Source organism: Branchiostoma belcheri, unplaced genomic scaffold (assembly GCF_001625305.1).
Source record: "Branchiostoma belcheri isolate BF01 breed outbred unplaced genomic scaffold, Haploidv18h27 scaffold41, whole genome shotgun sequence".
Classification (NCBI taxonomy): Eukaryota; Metazoa; Chordata; class Leptocardii; order Amphioxiformes; family Branchiostomatidae; genus Branchiostoma; species Branchiostoma belcheri.
The window spans coordinates 1,897,395-1,912,331 of NW_017804032.1; the positions used below are offsets into that span (position 1 = coordinate 1,897,395).

At 40.8% G+C, this 14,937-nt stretch overlaps 2 protein-coding genes across 3 annotated transcripts; one reads left to right on the forward strand and one right to left on the reverse strand.

Annotated features, from left to right (window-relative positions):
• Positions 1–2,893: 2,893 nt before the first annotated feature.
• Positions 2,894–4,848, forward strand: LOC109477891 (calmodulin-like protein 3). Its single transcript, XM_019779353.1, has 3 exons — positions 2,894–3,117; positions 4,051–4,182; positions 4,513–4,848. The coding sequence occupies exons 1-3, from the start codon at positions 2,968–2,970 to the stop codon at positions 4,678–4,680; spliced, it is 450 nt and encodes a 149-aa protein (XP_019634912.1). The 5' UTR covers positions 2,894–2,967; the 3' UTR covers positions 4,681–4,848.
• Positions 4,849–5,632: 784 nt separating this feature from the next.
• LOC109477890 (calmodulin-like protein 3) lies at positions 5,633–12,098 on the reverse strand. 2 transcript variants are annotated; one of them, XM_019779351.1, is made up of 5 exons: positions 11,872–12,098; positions 7,789–7,948; positions 7,336–7,467; positions 6,832–6,930; positions 5,633–6,471 (listed from the first exon to the last, which is right to left on the reverse strand). In XM_019779351.1, the coding sequence occupies exons 2-5, from the start codon at positions 7,936–7,938 to the stop codon at positions 6,403–6,405; spliced, it is 450 nt and encodes a 149-aa protein (XP_019634910.1). In that variant the 5' UTR covers positions 7,939–7,948; positions 11,872–12,098; the 3' UTR covers positions 5,633–6,402. The 2 variants fall into 2 exon arrangements, with proteins under 2 accessions (XP_019634910.1, XP_019634911.1); XM_019779352.1 differs by having other exon boundaries at positions 7,789–7,951; positions 11,872–12,009.
• Between the last annotated feature and the right edge of the window lie 2,839 nt (positions 12,099–14,937).

Consider the following 14,937-nt stretch of genomic DNA (forward strand, 5'->3'; position numbering starts at 1 on the left):
CCACCCAGAAAATAAAGGATTCATCCTGGGGCTTGTTTCTGCAGTTTTAAATGCCCCAAAGTATGAAATACTGACTCAAATGTGCTAATGTAAAGCAGTATGTGTCAGTATCACAAAGATTGCTTTATTTAGAATATTTCCAGTTTTCTACCCTGAAATCGCATTGGATGCCTTTAAATGAAGGCACGTAACTGGCCAGGGGAGTTAGCCGGCCATAGATGGTCCAATTTGCCTGCACAGAGTCGGTGAGAACTATTTCGTCAGCCTGCAAAGGAGTCTGGTGGAGACTATTGACGATGTGTCTCCTAGGCTAGAACATACGATCAGCTTCAGCTACCAACATGTTCCAACCGTAGAGAATTTTTCCAGCACTGTGTCTCATTTTTTTTAGAAATTTAACAGAACTATACACGTACGTCCTGCACACGTTTGTCCTAAGGAAAAATATTACGAGACGTTCTGACTGAATAAACCTGATAACATCTTCTCAACACTTGTGAGAACTCGTCTTGAATATTAAGTTACTTCATGTCGTACAGTTTAGAATGTTGGTTGGTCTAAGGAGGTTAGAAAAGGGGACTCCCTTGGTTGACTATCGGATCGCCTTGATATGGAGGGTGTCGAGCTAGTCATATCCAACCAATTAAATCATCCGCAGTCATAGTAAGTTTTTGTTGATTCCATAGTATATTATCAAAACGTTTATTTATGTAATAAAGACCAAGCTTTAACTTCCAACACTAACTACAATGAATTGGGACTTACCCCAAATTCCATAATGACTTGTTCGAACACAAATGAACTTTCATGCTAAAACGTTGTTTTGGTACAAGTACGTTTCCCTCTTAAGCTTCTATGAAATTTTCTCGAAAGCAACTTTATTCCAACTTCAGTCCATGGAGTTAAAATACAGATGTTCAGTCCATGTTCAGTCTAAACAAAAAAAGCAAAATTAGAACATGTCCACAGCAAAGATTTATTAACGAAATGTCCCCGGGCTTTTCCGTTATGTAAATATCACCAGGCGATGCGAGACATTGTTCCACATACTGACTGCCAACAATAGCGTTTCCTCTCCGATCTAAATCCTGGGGTGGGCGGGGTGCATGGTGAGGTTTTCCTGCATTCTTAGCTTCTTATAACAGCAAATGATGGCAGGCATAATGACAGATGGTGTATTGGTATTGGCGAGGCCAAAATAAAGGCTTACACCGTGACAACGTTAGATAACTGACAAGAGGACTTAAGTCTGTAGTCTTCCCTCAGCCTCTGTATAACCTTACGTCATCTACCGATTACAGCCAAACAGGTGATCCTTTTCTACAAAAAGATTACCTGTCCAACGACGTTTTGTTGGTCCCTTAGATAATTTTCCCATTGACACAAGCATTTAGAATCCTGTCTATAGTGACCACCTGTGAACATTGACCAAATTTTTTCTGCCCCTTGAGTGATATTCTCAGAAAGTTTCGACTCTATGGTGTACCAGTCGGGCCCAATTTCTATAGCTTTTTCAACTCGACGATTAGATTTATTCAAAGTCTTCCTCACAATCATAGAGGAAATGTAAGAATGCTACAGAACAACGAGTTTCTTTGATCAGACTTTACCCGACATTGTAAAATTTCTGAGATAGCATGAGACCGATCTTTAAAGACTGACATCATGGAAGTGGGCGTTTCCTACTCTGTGTGTGAAGAAGCTGACACATGGGACAGGAATGTCATGAATACGTGGTGACCCTACTTATTTGTGTTAGGTCGTGGAGGGTGTGTTACTACAGTTTACACTGTGATGGTTTAGGATTACCCTTCTTTACATTCTTGGGGAGGAGTACATCAAATATACATTATTTCATGTTAAAATCTATCTATAGCTAAAACAGCTGTCCTCTCTTAAATCCCGTTTTTAACAAAATCAAAAAAGGAGGAAAACTAGACAAGAGAGACAAGAGTTTTTGTAAATATTTTTTGTACTTTTCGACGTTACTAGAAACGTAGTTAATAGAAAAACGATGTGTCAAGCTACCCACGACAGATTACTAGACTAAGTATACTGTCCTAGCGCTCCCACCAACCCACTCCTGCCAACTTGACATATCAAAATCCCTTTGTTTTTAACTCTTATGATCTATTGAGGGTATAGATATTTTGTTTCATATCTGACTTGCATCTTGTGTTTGCTAACTTTCTTGGTGTGGGTTTTCTAGTGAGAGTTGTATTATGTTGTTCATACAGACCCATTGTACCATTTTGTCACGTAGACAGCAAATTACCGGACGCCATTTTGACTATTATGAATAATGGTGTGTTAGTTGGCCCGTGATGACCGGGTCTTTCACCGTGTCTGACAAGTACCCGTCAGCGAAATGGAATTTAAATGTGCGGAAAGCCGTAACTAAAGCTTTGGCTTGGTTACAAAAGATCATTCATTTCAACATCGTGTTAACAACAGTTCTGTCACAATAGAAGTCACTAGAAATAAGATGAAATGCGGTTTAATAACTACACACTTCTTATTGCACTGACCAACATGTAAAACTGCCACGCCCACTTTTACGAGTATTTTTAGTGGTAGGTTGTCTTCTTCAATGTATTCATGAAATGTGTGTAACATGCTACACACGTACGTAGCATTCTAGGGAAAGTTTATCGGTACAAAGGGTTTGGGGCTGAATCATTTCAGGTATTCTAAGGGACTAGTAAAACTAGCCCAAAATGTGGAAATATGTCCTTCAAAAGTTCGCTCTGCATTTGCTCTCTTCAAAATCCCCCCATAATTTTGACATAGTAAGTATATATTATACCAACGCTCGCACAGACACACACACTCACAGACAAATATAAGTTCTGGCTGAATTTGGTTCTTGGTTAACCTGATCCTCCACTATAACCTTGGCGAGTGGAAAGGCCCTTGCATTTTCCTTTTGTACGAAGCCAGTAGACTGTTGCACGAAAGGCACACAAAATGGCAGCGAAGTTCAGCGAGTCCGAACAAGCAGCCATCAAAACGGTGTTCGACAAGTTTGACAAGGACGGAGGCGGTTCGATAGACCGCGAGGAGCTGGGGGAAATGCTTCGGGAGCTGGGAGAGACCCCCACCGAGGATGTGGTGACGGTAGGCCGGTGTTTTTTTAAAGACAGTCAGGTTAATGTGCATATATGAGATTAGGAGCCAAGGTACTGAACTGCCAACTGGTAGTCAATTTGGACATATGTCACTATCAGTAGTGGGCAACATTTACTGATTATATATGTGCCGTGAATTGAAAACTGGCCATGGCTTTTTTTATTTTCAGTTGAGGCAAGGAGGTTAAATCTTGTATTTAACCTTCTTGGTTGGGGAGAGCTTTATTTGTAGCAAAACTTAGCCGTGGCTCGTAATGAGGAAGTTAGTTTGCCCTGTTTGCTAGCTGTTCTAGGATGGCCAAAATAAACGACAAATAACTGAAATTTTCCTTTATGGATATCTAAACATGGTTTGCTTTAAGTGTATCCATTTGACAGGTAGGAAATTCAGAGAATCGAGGACAGAAAAATACGTTAATATTAGATGTTTCAGGAATTCCGTTGCGTGTCCGTTGTTATATTATGAAGCATTCATTATTGATAAGTGAAATAAGAGAATTTACGTTAGCATTTTTACCTCCTTCAACTTATAAATAACCAGTAATATAAGCTAGGATACTAATTAATTATAATGTGGGGTCGTGTGGCGCAGCGGCAGCGTTCTCGACTCGGAACCAGAGGCCCCGGGTTCGAGTCCTGACATGCCACCGATCTTGTGCCCTTGGGAAAGGCACTTTACACGACTTTCCTCACTTCGCTCAGGTGAAAATGAGTATTGTACTGTCCCTGTGTTGGTGGCGGCATTAATATAAGTTGAAAAAACTTGAGTGTGTCGTCACCACGTCTTGTGATTAAATATTTCGTCACCATGTCTTGTGATTAAATATTTCGGAATAAATAAATAAAAAAAATTATAAGAGGTTAGTATTTGATACTGAAATAAATGTACAAACATTTTTTTTTTTGCGTTGCATTTCTGCAGGCTATGATGATGTCATTGGATAAAGACAAAAGTGGAACGATTGACTTTGATGAGTTCCTGTCTATGGTGAAGCAAGTAAAGACCGTCCCACGACAGGACACTCTACTGGCGGTCTTTCAGGAGTATGATCAGGTAAAGCTGGAGTGCCTATTCAAAGATTTAATCTAATAATGAGATAGTTGCGATAAGCACGTTGAGAGAGTTTTCTGCATTGTAATGGTTAAGCATGACGCCAGGGGGCGCAAATGAAGGGTGTTTGAAGCTGTGTAGCAATGGGCATTTTGGATCAAGTAAATCCGGTGTCTCGATTTTTAAAAGATTTAATCTAATACTGTAATACTAATAGCACGTTGACAGAGTTAAAACGTTGTCTGTGTTGTAATGATTAAGCATGTCACCAGGGGGCGCATCCGTTCAACCACACACCTTACAGAATGGCTAATGCGTGTTGTGTTCCAATAGGACGGCAGCGGAAAGCTGGACGCCGCAGAGATCAAAGAGGCAATGAAAAAAGGCGGGTGTGAGATGTCTGACAAGGCCGTCAGCTACCTCATCAAACGTGCCGACAAAGACGGGGATGGCTTCATCAACTATCAAGAGTTCGCCAGCATCATGAAACCAAAGAAGTGATGTTAGTCTTACTCTTACCGTACAACAGACGAAAGTTCTGTTCCATCGTTGAAAAATTACCGATGGTTTTATGCTGTAGGATATAGTGTATTAATCTCCAAGCAGATCATACGGTGGCAAGGCAGTATCCGTTGGCCAGAGGAGTGTCCATTAGCCTTCGGTGGGGAAATGGATATTGTTTGGCAAATGGATACAGGCTGGCCAATTTGATACTGTCTTACCCCCTCCCAAAGACGATCTACTTGGAGATTAATAGTGTATTACTATATATGGAGAAAGATACCAAAAATTTTTGTCAGCTTACGCTCTTCATACTCCATGTGCTTTGCACAGGGAATGTGCGTTTAGGGACTGACGTCGATAAAATAATGATTGTAATCTTAGAGTGGTACCTTCATCAGAATAAACATAGTTTGCTTCATTACCACAGTACTTTCCGCCTTTTACTTTTTGCTTCTTTACAACAGTTTCTCTTTCTAGCATTAGATTTGCTAAACAGAGGTGAGCTAACCTGGTAACCAGACCGCCGTGAGCTCAGCGCTATCCCTTCGGCACAGAGAGCGTTTGGGGCCGCCAACCAGGCCTCAATTACCGCGCTTCGGGGGGTTTAGCTTTGGGTCGGCGGCAAAAGAAGACCAAGCGTAATACAGGAAGTCAGCGGATACAGGGAAACAGCTGGAGATAGGGCCGTGGTATAACTCGCCTTGGCTAATGGTAAAGGCCGGGGCCGAAAAAATACCGCCAAGCCGACCAAAGGTTTGGTACCCAGGCTAGAGGTGAGCAAGTGACTATACACAATATTACATATAATATCAGTGCATAGTTTATTCATTGTGAAAAATAATAAAGTTCTAAAACAAAACACTGTGTGGTGTTAAAAGGAGCAGCTCGATAAGTTGTTTATACGTCGAAACACACTCTCACTTTATCAATTTTGTCTAAAACGATTGTGCTGTGACAATATTAAAACTTTATAATACATGACTGAAACATGATAACATCATAACAGCATTAGATAAAAGTGACAGTTTTAATTAATACTACGTTGGTATTGGATACCATTGAAGCGTCCTTTTGTATTTCATAATACAGGATCTTATTAAGTTTTTAATGATTGTCTTTAGCAAGTCGCGTACGTCTACGAGAGAAAAAAAAACATGTATACAAGGCATTTGAAATATGTTCGCCGAAGTTTGGATTCAAAATGCCGTTGGCACTGTCAAAAGGTTCGTTGCCACTATTTCTATTATTGCTGTGATCGTACGTACCATATATTGATACATGGATACGGTGCAACACATCTTATACTGTAAAGGGACTAAGTTGTAGTACCCTCACTAATCTGGTGGACTTCAAACTTAAGTGAAGAGTTTCTATAATTGCGCCATTGTTTAATCAAAATGGCCTAAAGTCAGTTCCTTTACATTAGTTAGTTAGTACTAATTTAGATACAGTATCGTGCGAATATAAAGTTGGTATCATAACCGTTTTCTCCAATTCAAGGTCTAAGGTAAATTGTTTTGATCTTCAAACTACAGTCACAGGGAGAATTAGAAAAACTGGGTCCTACTTTTATATGCCGTTTGGACTAAAAAAACGGAAAAATAAGTCCATCGCTCGCTCGATATAACTGTGACGTGAATTAGTCTAGTAATGGTGGTTCATGGAACAGCCACATGACCTTTGACACCCGTGACGTCACACTCCTCATGACGTCAGTGCTTACGACCTGGGGCGGATCAGCTTGACGAACTCTTCATAAGTCAGTTTCCCGTCCGCGTCCTTGTCAACCTACATGGGCGGACATCAAAGCGGACGTCAATGTAGTATTACTAGACATTAAAACTTTAATGCACAACAGCTGCATACATGTATTACAGGCATGGCATCTACGCATACTCTAAACGTTATATAACAACCAACATAATATGAGACAAATCTACCTTATCAAAGTATCGGACGATAATGTACTTTTACAATCATTGGTGGAATTTCTAGCATTTAAGCATCTATATATAATACATAAAAATCTGCGCCTTTCGCACAAATGGAAACCATACTATCGATGAATTATTCTACTCCCGATTCTTATATACATGTATCTATCTTTGTGTTGTGTTGACCATCACAAAGGATAACCACGCTGATCACCTTGTTGATAAGATAGTCGATGGTCCTGTCGGACAGTTCACATCCTCTGGCCTTCATGGCTTCCTTCAGCTCCTCAGGTCCGAGCTGACCACTGCCGTCCTGAGATGGACACAGCGGTTTATAGCCACACATCAACTCACTAACTCGTTGAGTAACGCTATTATACAACAGCATGCAAGTTTATAAATGTTAGTTGATAAAAAATTTTCATAAGGCCACAGCAAGTAAATTTTGTGGATGCCATACTCCGCAGACTCCAAATCTAATGCGATGAGGCGAACAAAACAGGGCAGGCCAAGAAAAAAAAACATTTTTTTTTCAAAATCAGGCAAAAATTAATGCGCGCGCTTACTTCATCCATAATTACTTGCGCAATTGCTGTGGCCTAACTGGAACTATAAGAGCTAACTCTTAAACCCACGAGGTTTGACCTAGATGTAAAGAGAAGAAAAATTCTAGTTTAACTACAAAGCCATAGAAGGTAACACTTAAATTCTAGCTCACCTTGTCGTACGTCTTGAAGATTGTGAGAAGAGCATCCTCCCTTGGAACTGTCTTCACCTGTTTGACCATCCCCAGAAACTCCTCAAAGGAAAGAGTTCCACTCCGGTCTTTGTCCAAAGAAAGCATCAGTGCCTAGATGGATATAGAATTAACAAATTGCATGTATGTAGAAACTGCATAAACAGTACAGGGCTAATGCCCCGCCTCGAGGTGTATATGGTGAGATAATCCCTGACCAGGCGCTATAACTACCGAATAAACCACCGAGTGAGCGTAGCGAACCCCTTTTTTTTCATTGTTCACCACTGATGATGTTACGGCCTGATAACCGATGGGAAACAGAAGCTTCTCATTGGTCGACGTCGCCCGGCTATATGATACTAGTACTATGGAAATAATATGCCATAAAGTTCATTGTCATTGATATAACGTCCTTGGTATGACCGGGCTCACCGTGACGGTGTCTTCGGACGGATTCTCTCCCAGCTCCGCCAGGGTCGCCTCCAGCTCCGTGATGTTGATGGCGCCGCTCCCGTCCGAGTCAAACTTGTTAAACACGCCCTTGATCTTAGCCAGCTCATCGATGCTAAACTTGTCAGCCATATTTCTTTGTCTATTGGAAACAGCATTGAAGCAAATATTGAACATTTTGAATGACTGACAACATTGTAGTTTGCTTAACATTTATATAGTCTCCAACACGGATTGAGCTGTATGTACTTGTAAATCATAATTAGTAAAACGCGTAATTTCGAATTCAATACAATGGACTGCATGGTCTTTGTGTCAGACCGACAACGCCACCTGTCGACATTTCTATGCACGGCACGTCGGTGCATGTTGCATGCTTGACAGCAGACCGTTGGTTTTATTGTACCGTAGATCATAGGTGTCCAATTTCAGCAAATGCCAATAAGAGCAGATGGTCCCCTGTCACGCTTGTATTCAATCGCCATGCCTTAAAACCTTAACCTAAGAATAGGCTGCGATCGACATTTTAATCATTGAGGGGCCCAATTCGATATTGGCTGGGTATTTCAAAGTTGTATCCTGTGCAACGAAAACATTGCATGGTTTGTCCCCAACATAGAACGAAGACTCCCAAAGTATAGGGTATTGTTTTTGCTACATTTCTTTTTCTTCTTCTCCAAGCAGTGACCTCTGACCTGACTGAACCAGGCTGTCTCTCGCCATGGTAACTGGCGTTGGGTTACATAATGCTGCAATTTCATAGCAGGAGGGATTTAGACTCCTGTCACCATATATCTGAATTTGTTTGATTGATAATTGACAGAGCAGACCATATGCGAAGGTAAACATTGCTTTGCAAATGTTACTTTTCTAGGTAATAGCTATAGTACCATTCCTTTCGGCTGTTTTGAAACCAAGAAACCAGGTGCGACATTTCTCTAAATGCATCTATTCCAAACACAATGGACCCTTCTATAGTGAGAATCCGATTTCACAAACGTGACTTGAATACATCGGCCGTTATTTTCCGATGATTAAATTAGGCGAAGGCTCGGTGACTGGATTTAATATCACCGTGATGATATGCGCAATATGAAATGGATCTTGCAAATATAATTCCGTTTCATTTGCGAGATTAACCCAAGAATTCTCGTGGGAAAACTACATCGAAGTCTTCTTGAGGCTAAAAATGTGGGAGTCAGATACGCGCTATGCGAACAAAATTCTTTCTTTAAGAGTGGGTGTAAGAATACGTCCTTTCTGTCGGCCTTCTCATATAATCGCATTAACTAGAACACTTAAAGTAATGCTATATTCCTCCTACACTATTCTCCAAGTACGAATGTGGGCGGAATAGAAGTAACGCATTCTTGGTAAGAATTATACTTCGTTAGTAAGGGCAGGAATTATGTTTATAGATGCAGTGAAAACGTCACCACACATTACATATTATTCATCGGTCCGGTTGAACTGAACATATTTGCTCAGTCAAGGGTAATGCATCAGCCAGTCCCGACTTCACTGGTTAACAATTTTCTCAATAGAAGACATTTAATGCAAGAAGCCAAGCAAGTCCATTGATAATCATTAGCATCCAATCTAATTCACACTTATTGTTTTGCCTTTTATGATGATCACTGTCTTGCTCACAGCATTCTGGTAAATACTAGACAATATGCTACGTATATATAGTACCGAGTACTTAGACCAAACAAGCTACGGTTGAAGTACAAGCAAACATTGCGTATTTGGAAATCTGTACGTGACATGTTTGAATATACCACTGTGTACTGTCCATGGACCATTGCACTTGTTCAACTTCATTTACAGCGAGCTCTGAAAGACTTGAGGTATTGTTTTCATCATGTCGTGTGTGCCTGCATGTCTGTGTGTTTGTGTGTGTGTGTGTGTGTGTGTGTGTGTGTGTGTGTGTGTTGTGTGTGTGTGTGTGTGTGTGTGTGTGTGTGTGTGTGTGTGTGTGTGTGTGTTTCTGTTTCTGGACATTTGTGGTTATCACAACTTAAGAAAAGCTTTATGGATCGCGATTCTTGCTAAACATGTCATTTCAATCACAAATTTCATATTTGTAGTTATGCTGATGATTATCACGGCTGTATTTTTCTTTCATTGATATTTGAAAAAAATATATACATATACTGACAACAGCCAAACAGACCGTGTTCTGGTCGTTTATCAGATTAAACAGGACGTTACATCCTGCGGAGCCCCTCCCACCCCTACACGCCCACCCTAAGGAATCTCCGTATCGACAGAATTCCTCCATGACTCATCTCATCAGTGAGTGGGTGACGGGAAGTGTGGACTTGTACTTGTACACGACACTGCCAAGTGTTCGTTTCTAGGATTATATACGGAACTTCTACTTCCTTTTTATACCATCCGGTGCTACAATTCATACACCATCTGTTCATATCGATATGGCAGCAGCAATATTAATACAATGGCCACTTGCATTGGCTGCATCACTGACTTTTATCTCGAAGAGGAACAAACTGTTACTTACTAGTATTTAGTTTTTTTTCGGGGTAGACAGTGCAAAGAGCCCCGTTACAAAACGAACAGCGCCCAGGCTAACAGAGTGTCTTTTGGGTACGTAACTATTAAATACTGAAAATTACTTTACTTCTAGTTAAAACCTAGGTTTAACTTCGGTATGTCTGAGATAGTGCATCATAAAAATGTTTTCCACGGGATGACTCCAAATATGGGGCATGTCTTGATAAAGCTTTATCTTCGGTCCAGTGTACATCTGGGACATGTCACTCTAACGTATAAATCCGTCGGACATTCTGGTGAAACCATAAACAATTTCTTGGCGCAGGTCAGGAGGGCAGGCCTCTGTTGCCTTTTTGTTTCTCACGACCGCAGGACTAATATTTTATAAAAGTCAAGCTAGAAGTAGAAACACCAAGAAAAGTTCCATCTAGCACCTGATTATAAGACCTGTGTAACTACTATACTAATACACGTATTTGATACAGATGCCTTTTACTAGTTTTAGTCAAATAAGAGGTAGAAAGATATAGAGTTAGGGGGAGGGGCGAAGGGAAGGGCCCTCTTGGTCCACCCCAGGAGCCTAATCTTTTTAGCCTCCATCTCTACTTCGACAGCCTCCCCCAAAAACATTCAAGCAGATCCTTGAGAGCAAAATCCTGATGGTTTCGGATCCGACTGGGACCAAGAAACAGTCACGATTTCAGAGCCCCCAAAGATCTGCTTGGAGATCAAGGGTCTGGCTGTTCACTCCATATGATATGAGTTGTATACAGACTGGGACGTGTATCTAGTTCGAGCCCCAAGGCTTTTATGGAGAACTCTCACTGATAACCGGGTGACTGAACGGGAACACATGCCGTGTAAGTGGGTCAGGCGACCCGGCCATGTTTATGTAACTTATAACCTACGAAAGGTCATTCACTTGGTGTTTTCTCATGTCATATATATGTCAGTCCACTGGCAAGAGGGAGGGGGGGGGGGCACCACTGTGTGTTTATAATAAGTACATTTATAGTCCAACGAACAAGATTGAACATCGTTGCTAGTCGCGTTCCCAGCATTGTACGGTGTAGTCTTGTATCTGTCAACTAAATGATGGAATGTATGGGGAGGGGGGCAGTGAGACCAGTGGGTGCTAGACGTCTAGACAAATTGTGTGGTATTTCACTGTATAACTGTAATGGGATAGTAACTATGCTATGTTACACTAATACCTTATAGTACATGTTGCACGACAAGGCGTTATCAACTTGCGAAACATTATACATGTACAACCAGGAATGCATATCGACAATCGTGATTTAAACAGCCATGGCATATTATTAATGGCATAAACGTGTACATGCAACATGCGATATATATGTTATCTATTCATCTAACAAAGTGTGTGACAATAACCGATAACTGAATGTTGTCACGATGATAAAAGCAATCAACAAAACCATTAACTTGTTGAATTCGATAATTATTAACTGAAAAGATCAAACAGATAAGTGTCAGAACTAAATGTTACTAATGACATAGAAGTAACAGCAATGTTGTACATACCTGTTCGAGTTACCGTGAACTACAAGTTGAGTTTTACCCTGGGTGTGGCCGTCTGCTCGAGGTTGTGTACTTTGAATAATTGGTGCCAGACTGGGTCTGCTTAGCGGTCCGCTTATATAGGGCCTGTTGCCAATAACGGGCTGGTTCAGCTTAGTCACTTGTTTGTGGGTACTGTACTTACAAATTTCGACATTCCCCTCAAATGGTCTGCTTTGTATCTTTAAAAAATCTGTATCTTGTGGTCATACTTAACACAAGGGAGATATATATGCATTCTGACAAATGTTGTTGAACTTTTATTGGGCATTTGTTTACGTACTTTAAAAGAACTTATCTGTATTTTTATGGTCATACTTGACACAAGGGAGATATATGCATTCTGACAAATATTGTTGAATTTTATTGGCCATTTGTTTATGTACTTTAAACGAACTTGTATCTGTATTTTATGGTCATACTTAACACAAAGGAGATATATACTCTGACAAATATTGTTGACCTTTGTTGTTTACGCACTAAAAGTCTCAACCCCAATATATATTTCTGACCGGGCCAGACAATCTACATGCTAACACGGAACTAGTTGGATCTAGTTGAGGTATGACTGTTTTGATGTATATTTTAGCAGAGCAGCTGTGTAAGTAGGCGGGGAGGAACTACATTCCAACTGCCTGCCGTCACTATGGGGCAGCTGGCTTGTGGCCTTGTAGGACGGTGTGGGAGGGGGGCGTGGAACTCAGATTACGAGAAGGCGGAGGCATGTCGTCATGGGACGTGGCTTCTTGATAGTGAAGGCATGCGGAACTAAGAACGAAACATGACTAATTATATTCTTTGTTTCTCATCAAAATAATACTTGCAGAACAATAGAGGGTTAATTTTAGAATTTTGTTTGAGAGATTTAATATTAGGGAAAGGAAAAAGTTTCAAATTCTCCCCATCACCTTACAACAAACTTACAAACCTTAGAGCCCAGTGCATTGTGTACACTTCATAGTATGGCAAAAAAGACAATTTAATTAAAAAAACAAACTTTTTCAACGTTTCAACGTTGCAATTCATGATCAAGAACTGACTGATTCCGAAATCCTCTGAATTTAGCTTAAAGCTAAAAGAATGCCAGACTGACTGAATTTAGCGCAATACGTAATCAGCCATCCGGGATTTAGCATAACAAGATCAGTCAGGGTACCTCCCCTATCCTTCCCCTTTTGCAGGCCCCGTTCAGTTCATGTCAACCGTGACCGTGTGTTCACCTCCTTGTTTTTGTTTGTTTATTTGTTTGTATTTTCTTGATACGCTCAATGGCCCATATACGTACGTGTAGATGGCTTTCCTTCATATCTGTATTTCTTAACAGCAAGATGGGTGATATTACATGCTTCCGATGACACCGTGGTACGGGAGGAAATGACTTCATTCGGACAGACGGCACGTCGCTCTATACTGTCCATCTGGAGTCACGCCAAGTGGAATATAGATTATCGGGATCCGGTCTTTATTGAGATTGGATGGATAATACCGACCGCAGTCAGCAACTGTGACGGACGTGAGCTTCTTTCTAATTAAAAGGAGATGTTTTCTGACTTACCAGTCAATGTAGCACTGTTACTTCTGTCCTATTTTAAACTTAAGAAAACAAACGTCTGCGACAAGGGTAACTGTTGCATGCAGTCTAAAGGATGGCAGGTTTAACCGATAAACGTTTGATTATGTGCACTGACGTAACAAGCCGCCAGGGGCCCAGACGTCTATAGCGTCTTTTTACTAGGACGAAAATCTACCTGCCAAGGAAGAAAAAATATCAGGGGACATGTTTCTATACGAAGTCATGGAAAACGCTTTCGTTCGAACCGAAACGACTATTGTAATCATATTATAGCATTAGGTATAGGTATGATATTCACATTTATTTGAAATCACCAGTTTGTGACATTTTTGTAGAACGAGAATAATGAGAGTTCTGTCCTATAGACTTTTGTAGCTAAGCAAGTGCTTCATGATGTATTGTAAGTGTTTTTTGTTTAACATTCCTTCAGCAAAACATTTAATATTCTGCCTGTCAAGACAGAGGGTCTGCATGGCGGGGTCCTGGCAACTCTTCACGGTAAATTTAGGATGGTTGGCAACTCTTCAACAACGCTAAATTAAGTTGTTCTTGTGTACGGCTTTGGGACATTTACTTTATTGGATTGTTGTTTTGTATTCAAGGGGTGTCTGGTAAAAATAGCCTGCGGACGCCGGTTGCTCCATTCTGTTTTTTTAGTGGATGGCGTTCAACTTGAATTCAGGATAACAAATAACGTGCTACGTGCAATTAAAGCGACAAATTACGCTTCACGAAGAATTTCCCGACAACAGTAAATGTTGATTTAAAGAAGCCGGCCATGTTTAACTGTGAATTCAACTTCAATACAACTTCACCGTCCAAATTCCTTGTTCGAAATCTTTTTACAGTGACAGTATCTTTCCCCGTGCGGCCAAGCTTTGGAATTCCCTCCCTGACAAGTGTTTCCCCCAACCTACAGCAACACAAGTCTACAGACTTTTAAATCAAACGTTTACCGCCATCTCTTGACATAGCCATGTTTCTGTCATATTTCTAGTTCAATGCCGAGAAGTGGTCGTATAGGCCTTGCATTGAACCACACCGTTAGAAAAAAATTAATCTTTGGCTCCCTACGCCTAATGTCAAATGGCATGCAGACCATGAAAAAAATCATTACACTTGCTCTGCCGGACTGTTATGTCCGATAGCCTGTCCTACTAACCTTCTGACCCCGGGAACGTGAAGATAAACAGAAGAGTTAACAGACGCTGTGTTTTACTAACGACCTGTGCCACACCTGACACTGTCCGCTTTCACACACAGATCGACTGAATCGATTTTCGGTGCTGAGAAGAAACGAACTAGGTCATAACGATTATCATCAAATGTGATAATGCTGTGCTTTGCAAGGATAAAGCCCTTCTTTAAAGCACTTCTATACCTTCTAAAGCAGTCCGTATTGTAGTAGGATTTGCTTGCAGACTTCCTATCATTATAATTGACCATATACGACAGCG

Coding starts and splice junctions, on each gene's coding strand:
- LOC109477890 (XM_019779351.1), bottom strand. CDS start 7,938: ATGGCTGACAAGTTTAGCATCGATGAGCTGGCTAAGATCAAGGGCGTG. Junction 7,468..7,788: donor CGTCCGAAGACACCGTCACG/GTGAGCCCGGTC, acceptor ATATCCATCTAG/GCACTGATGCTTTCTTTGGA. Junction 6,472..6,831: donor TCGACTATCTTATCAACAAG/GTGATCAGCGTG, acceptor CCGCCCATGTAG/GTTGACAAGGACGCGGACGG.
- LOC109477891 (XM_019779353.1), top strand. CDS start 2,968: ATGGCAGCGAAGTTCAGCGAGTCCGAACAAGCAGCCATCAAAACGGTG. Junction 3,118..4,050: donor CCACCGAGGATGTGGTGACG/GTAGGCCGGTGT, acceptor GCATTTCTGCAG/GCTATGATGATGTCATTGGA. Junction 4,183..4,512: donor TCTTTCAGGAGTATGATCAG/GTAAAGCTGGAG, acceptor GTGTTCCAATAG/GACGGCAGCGGAAAGCTGGA.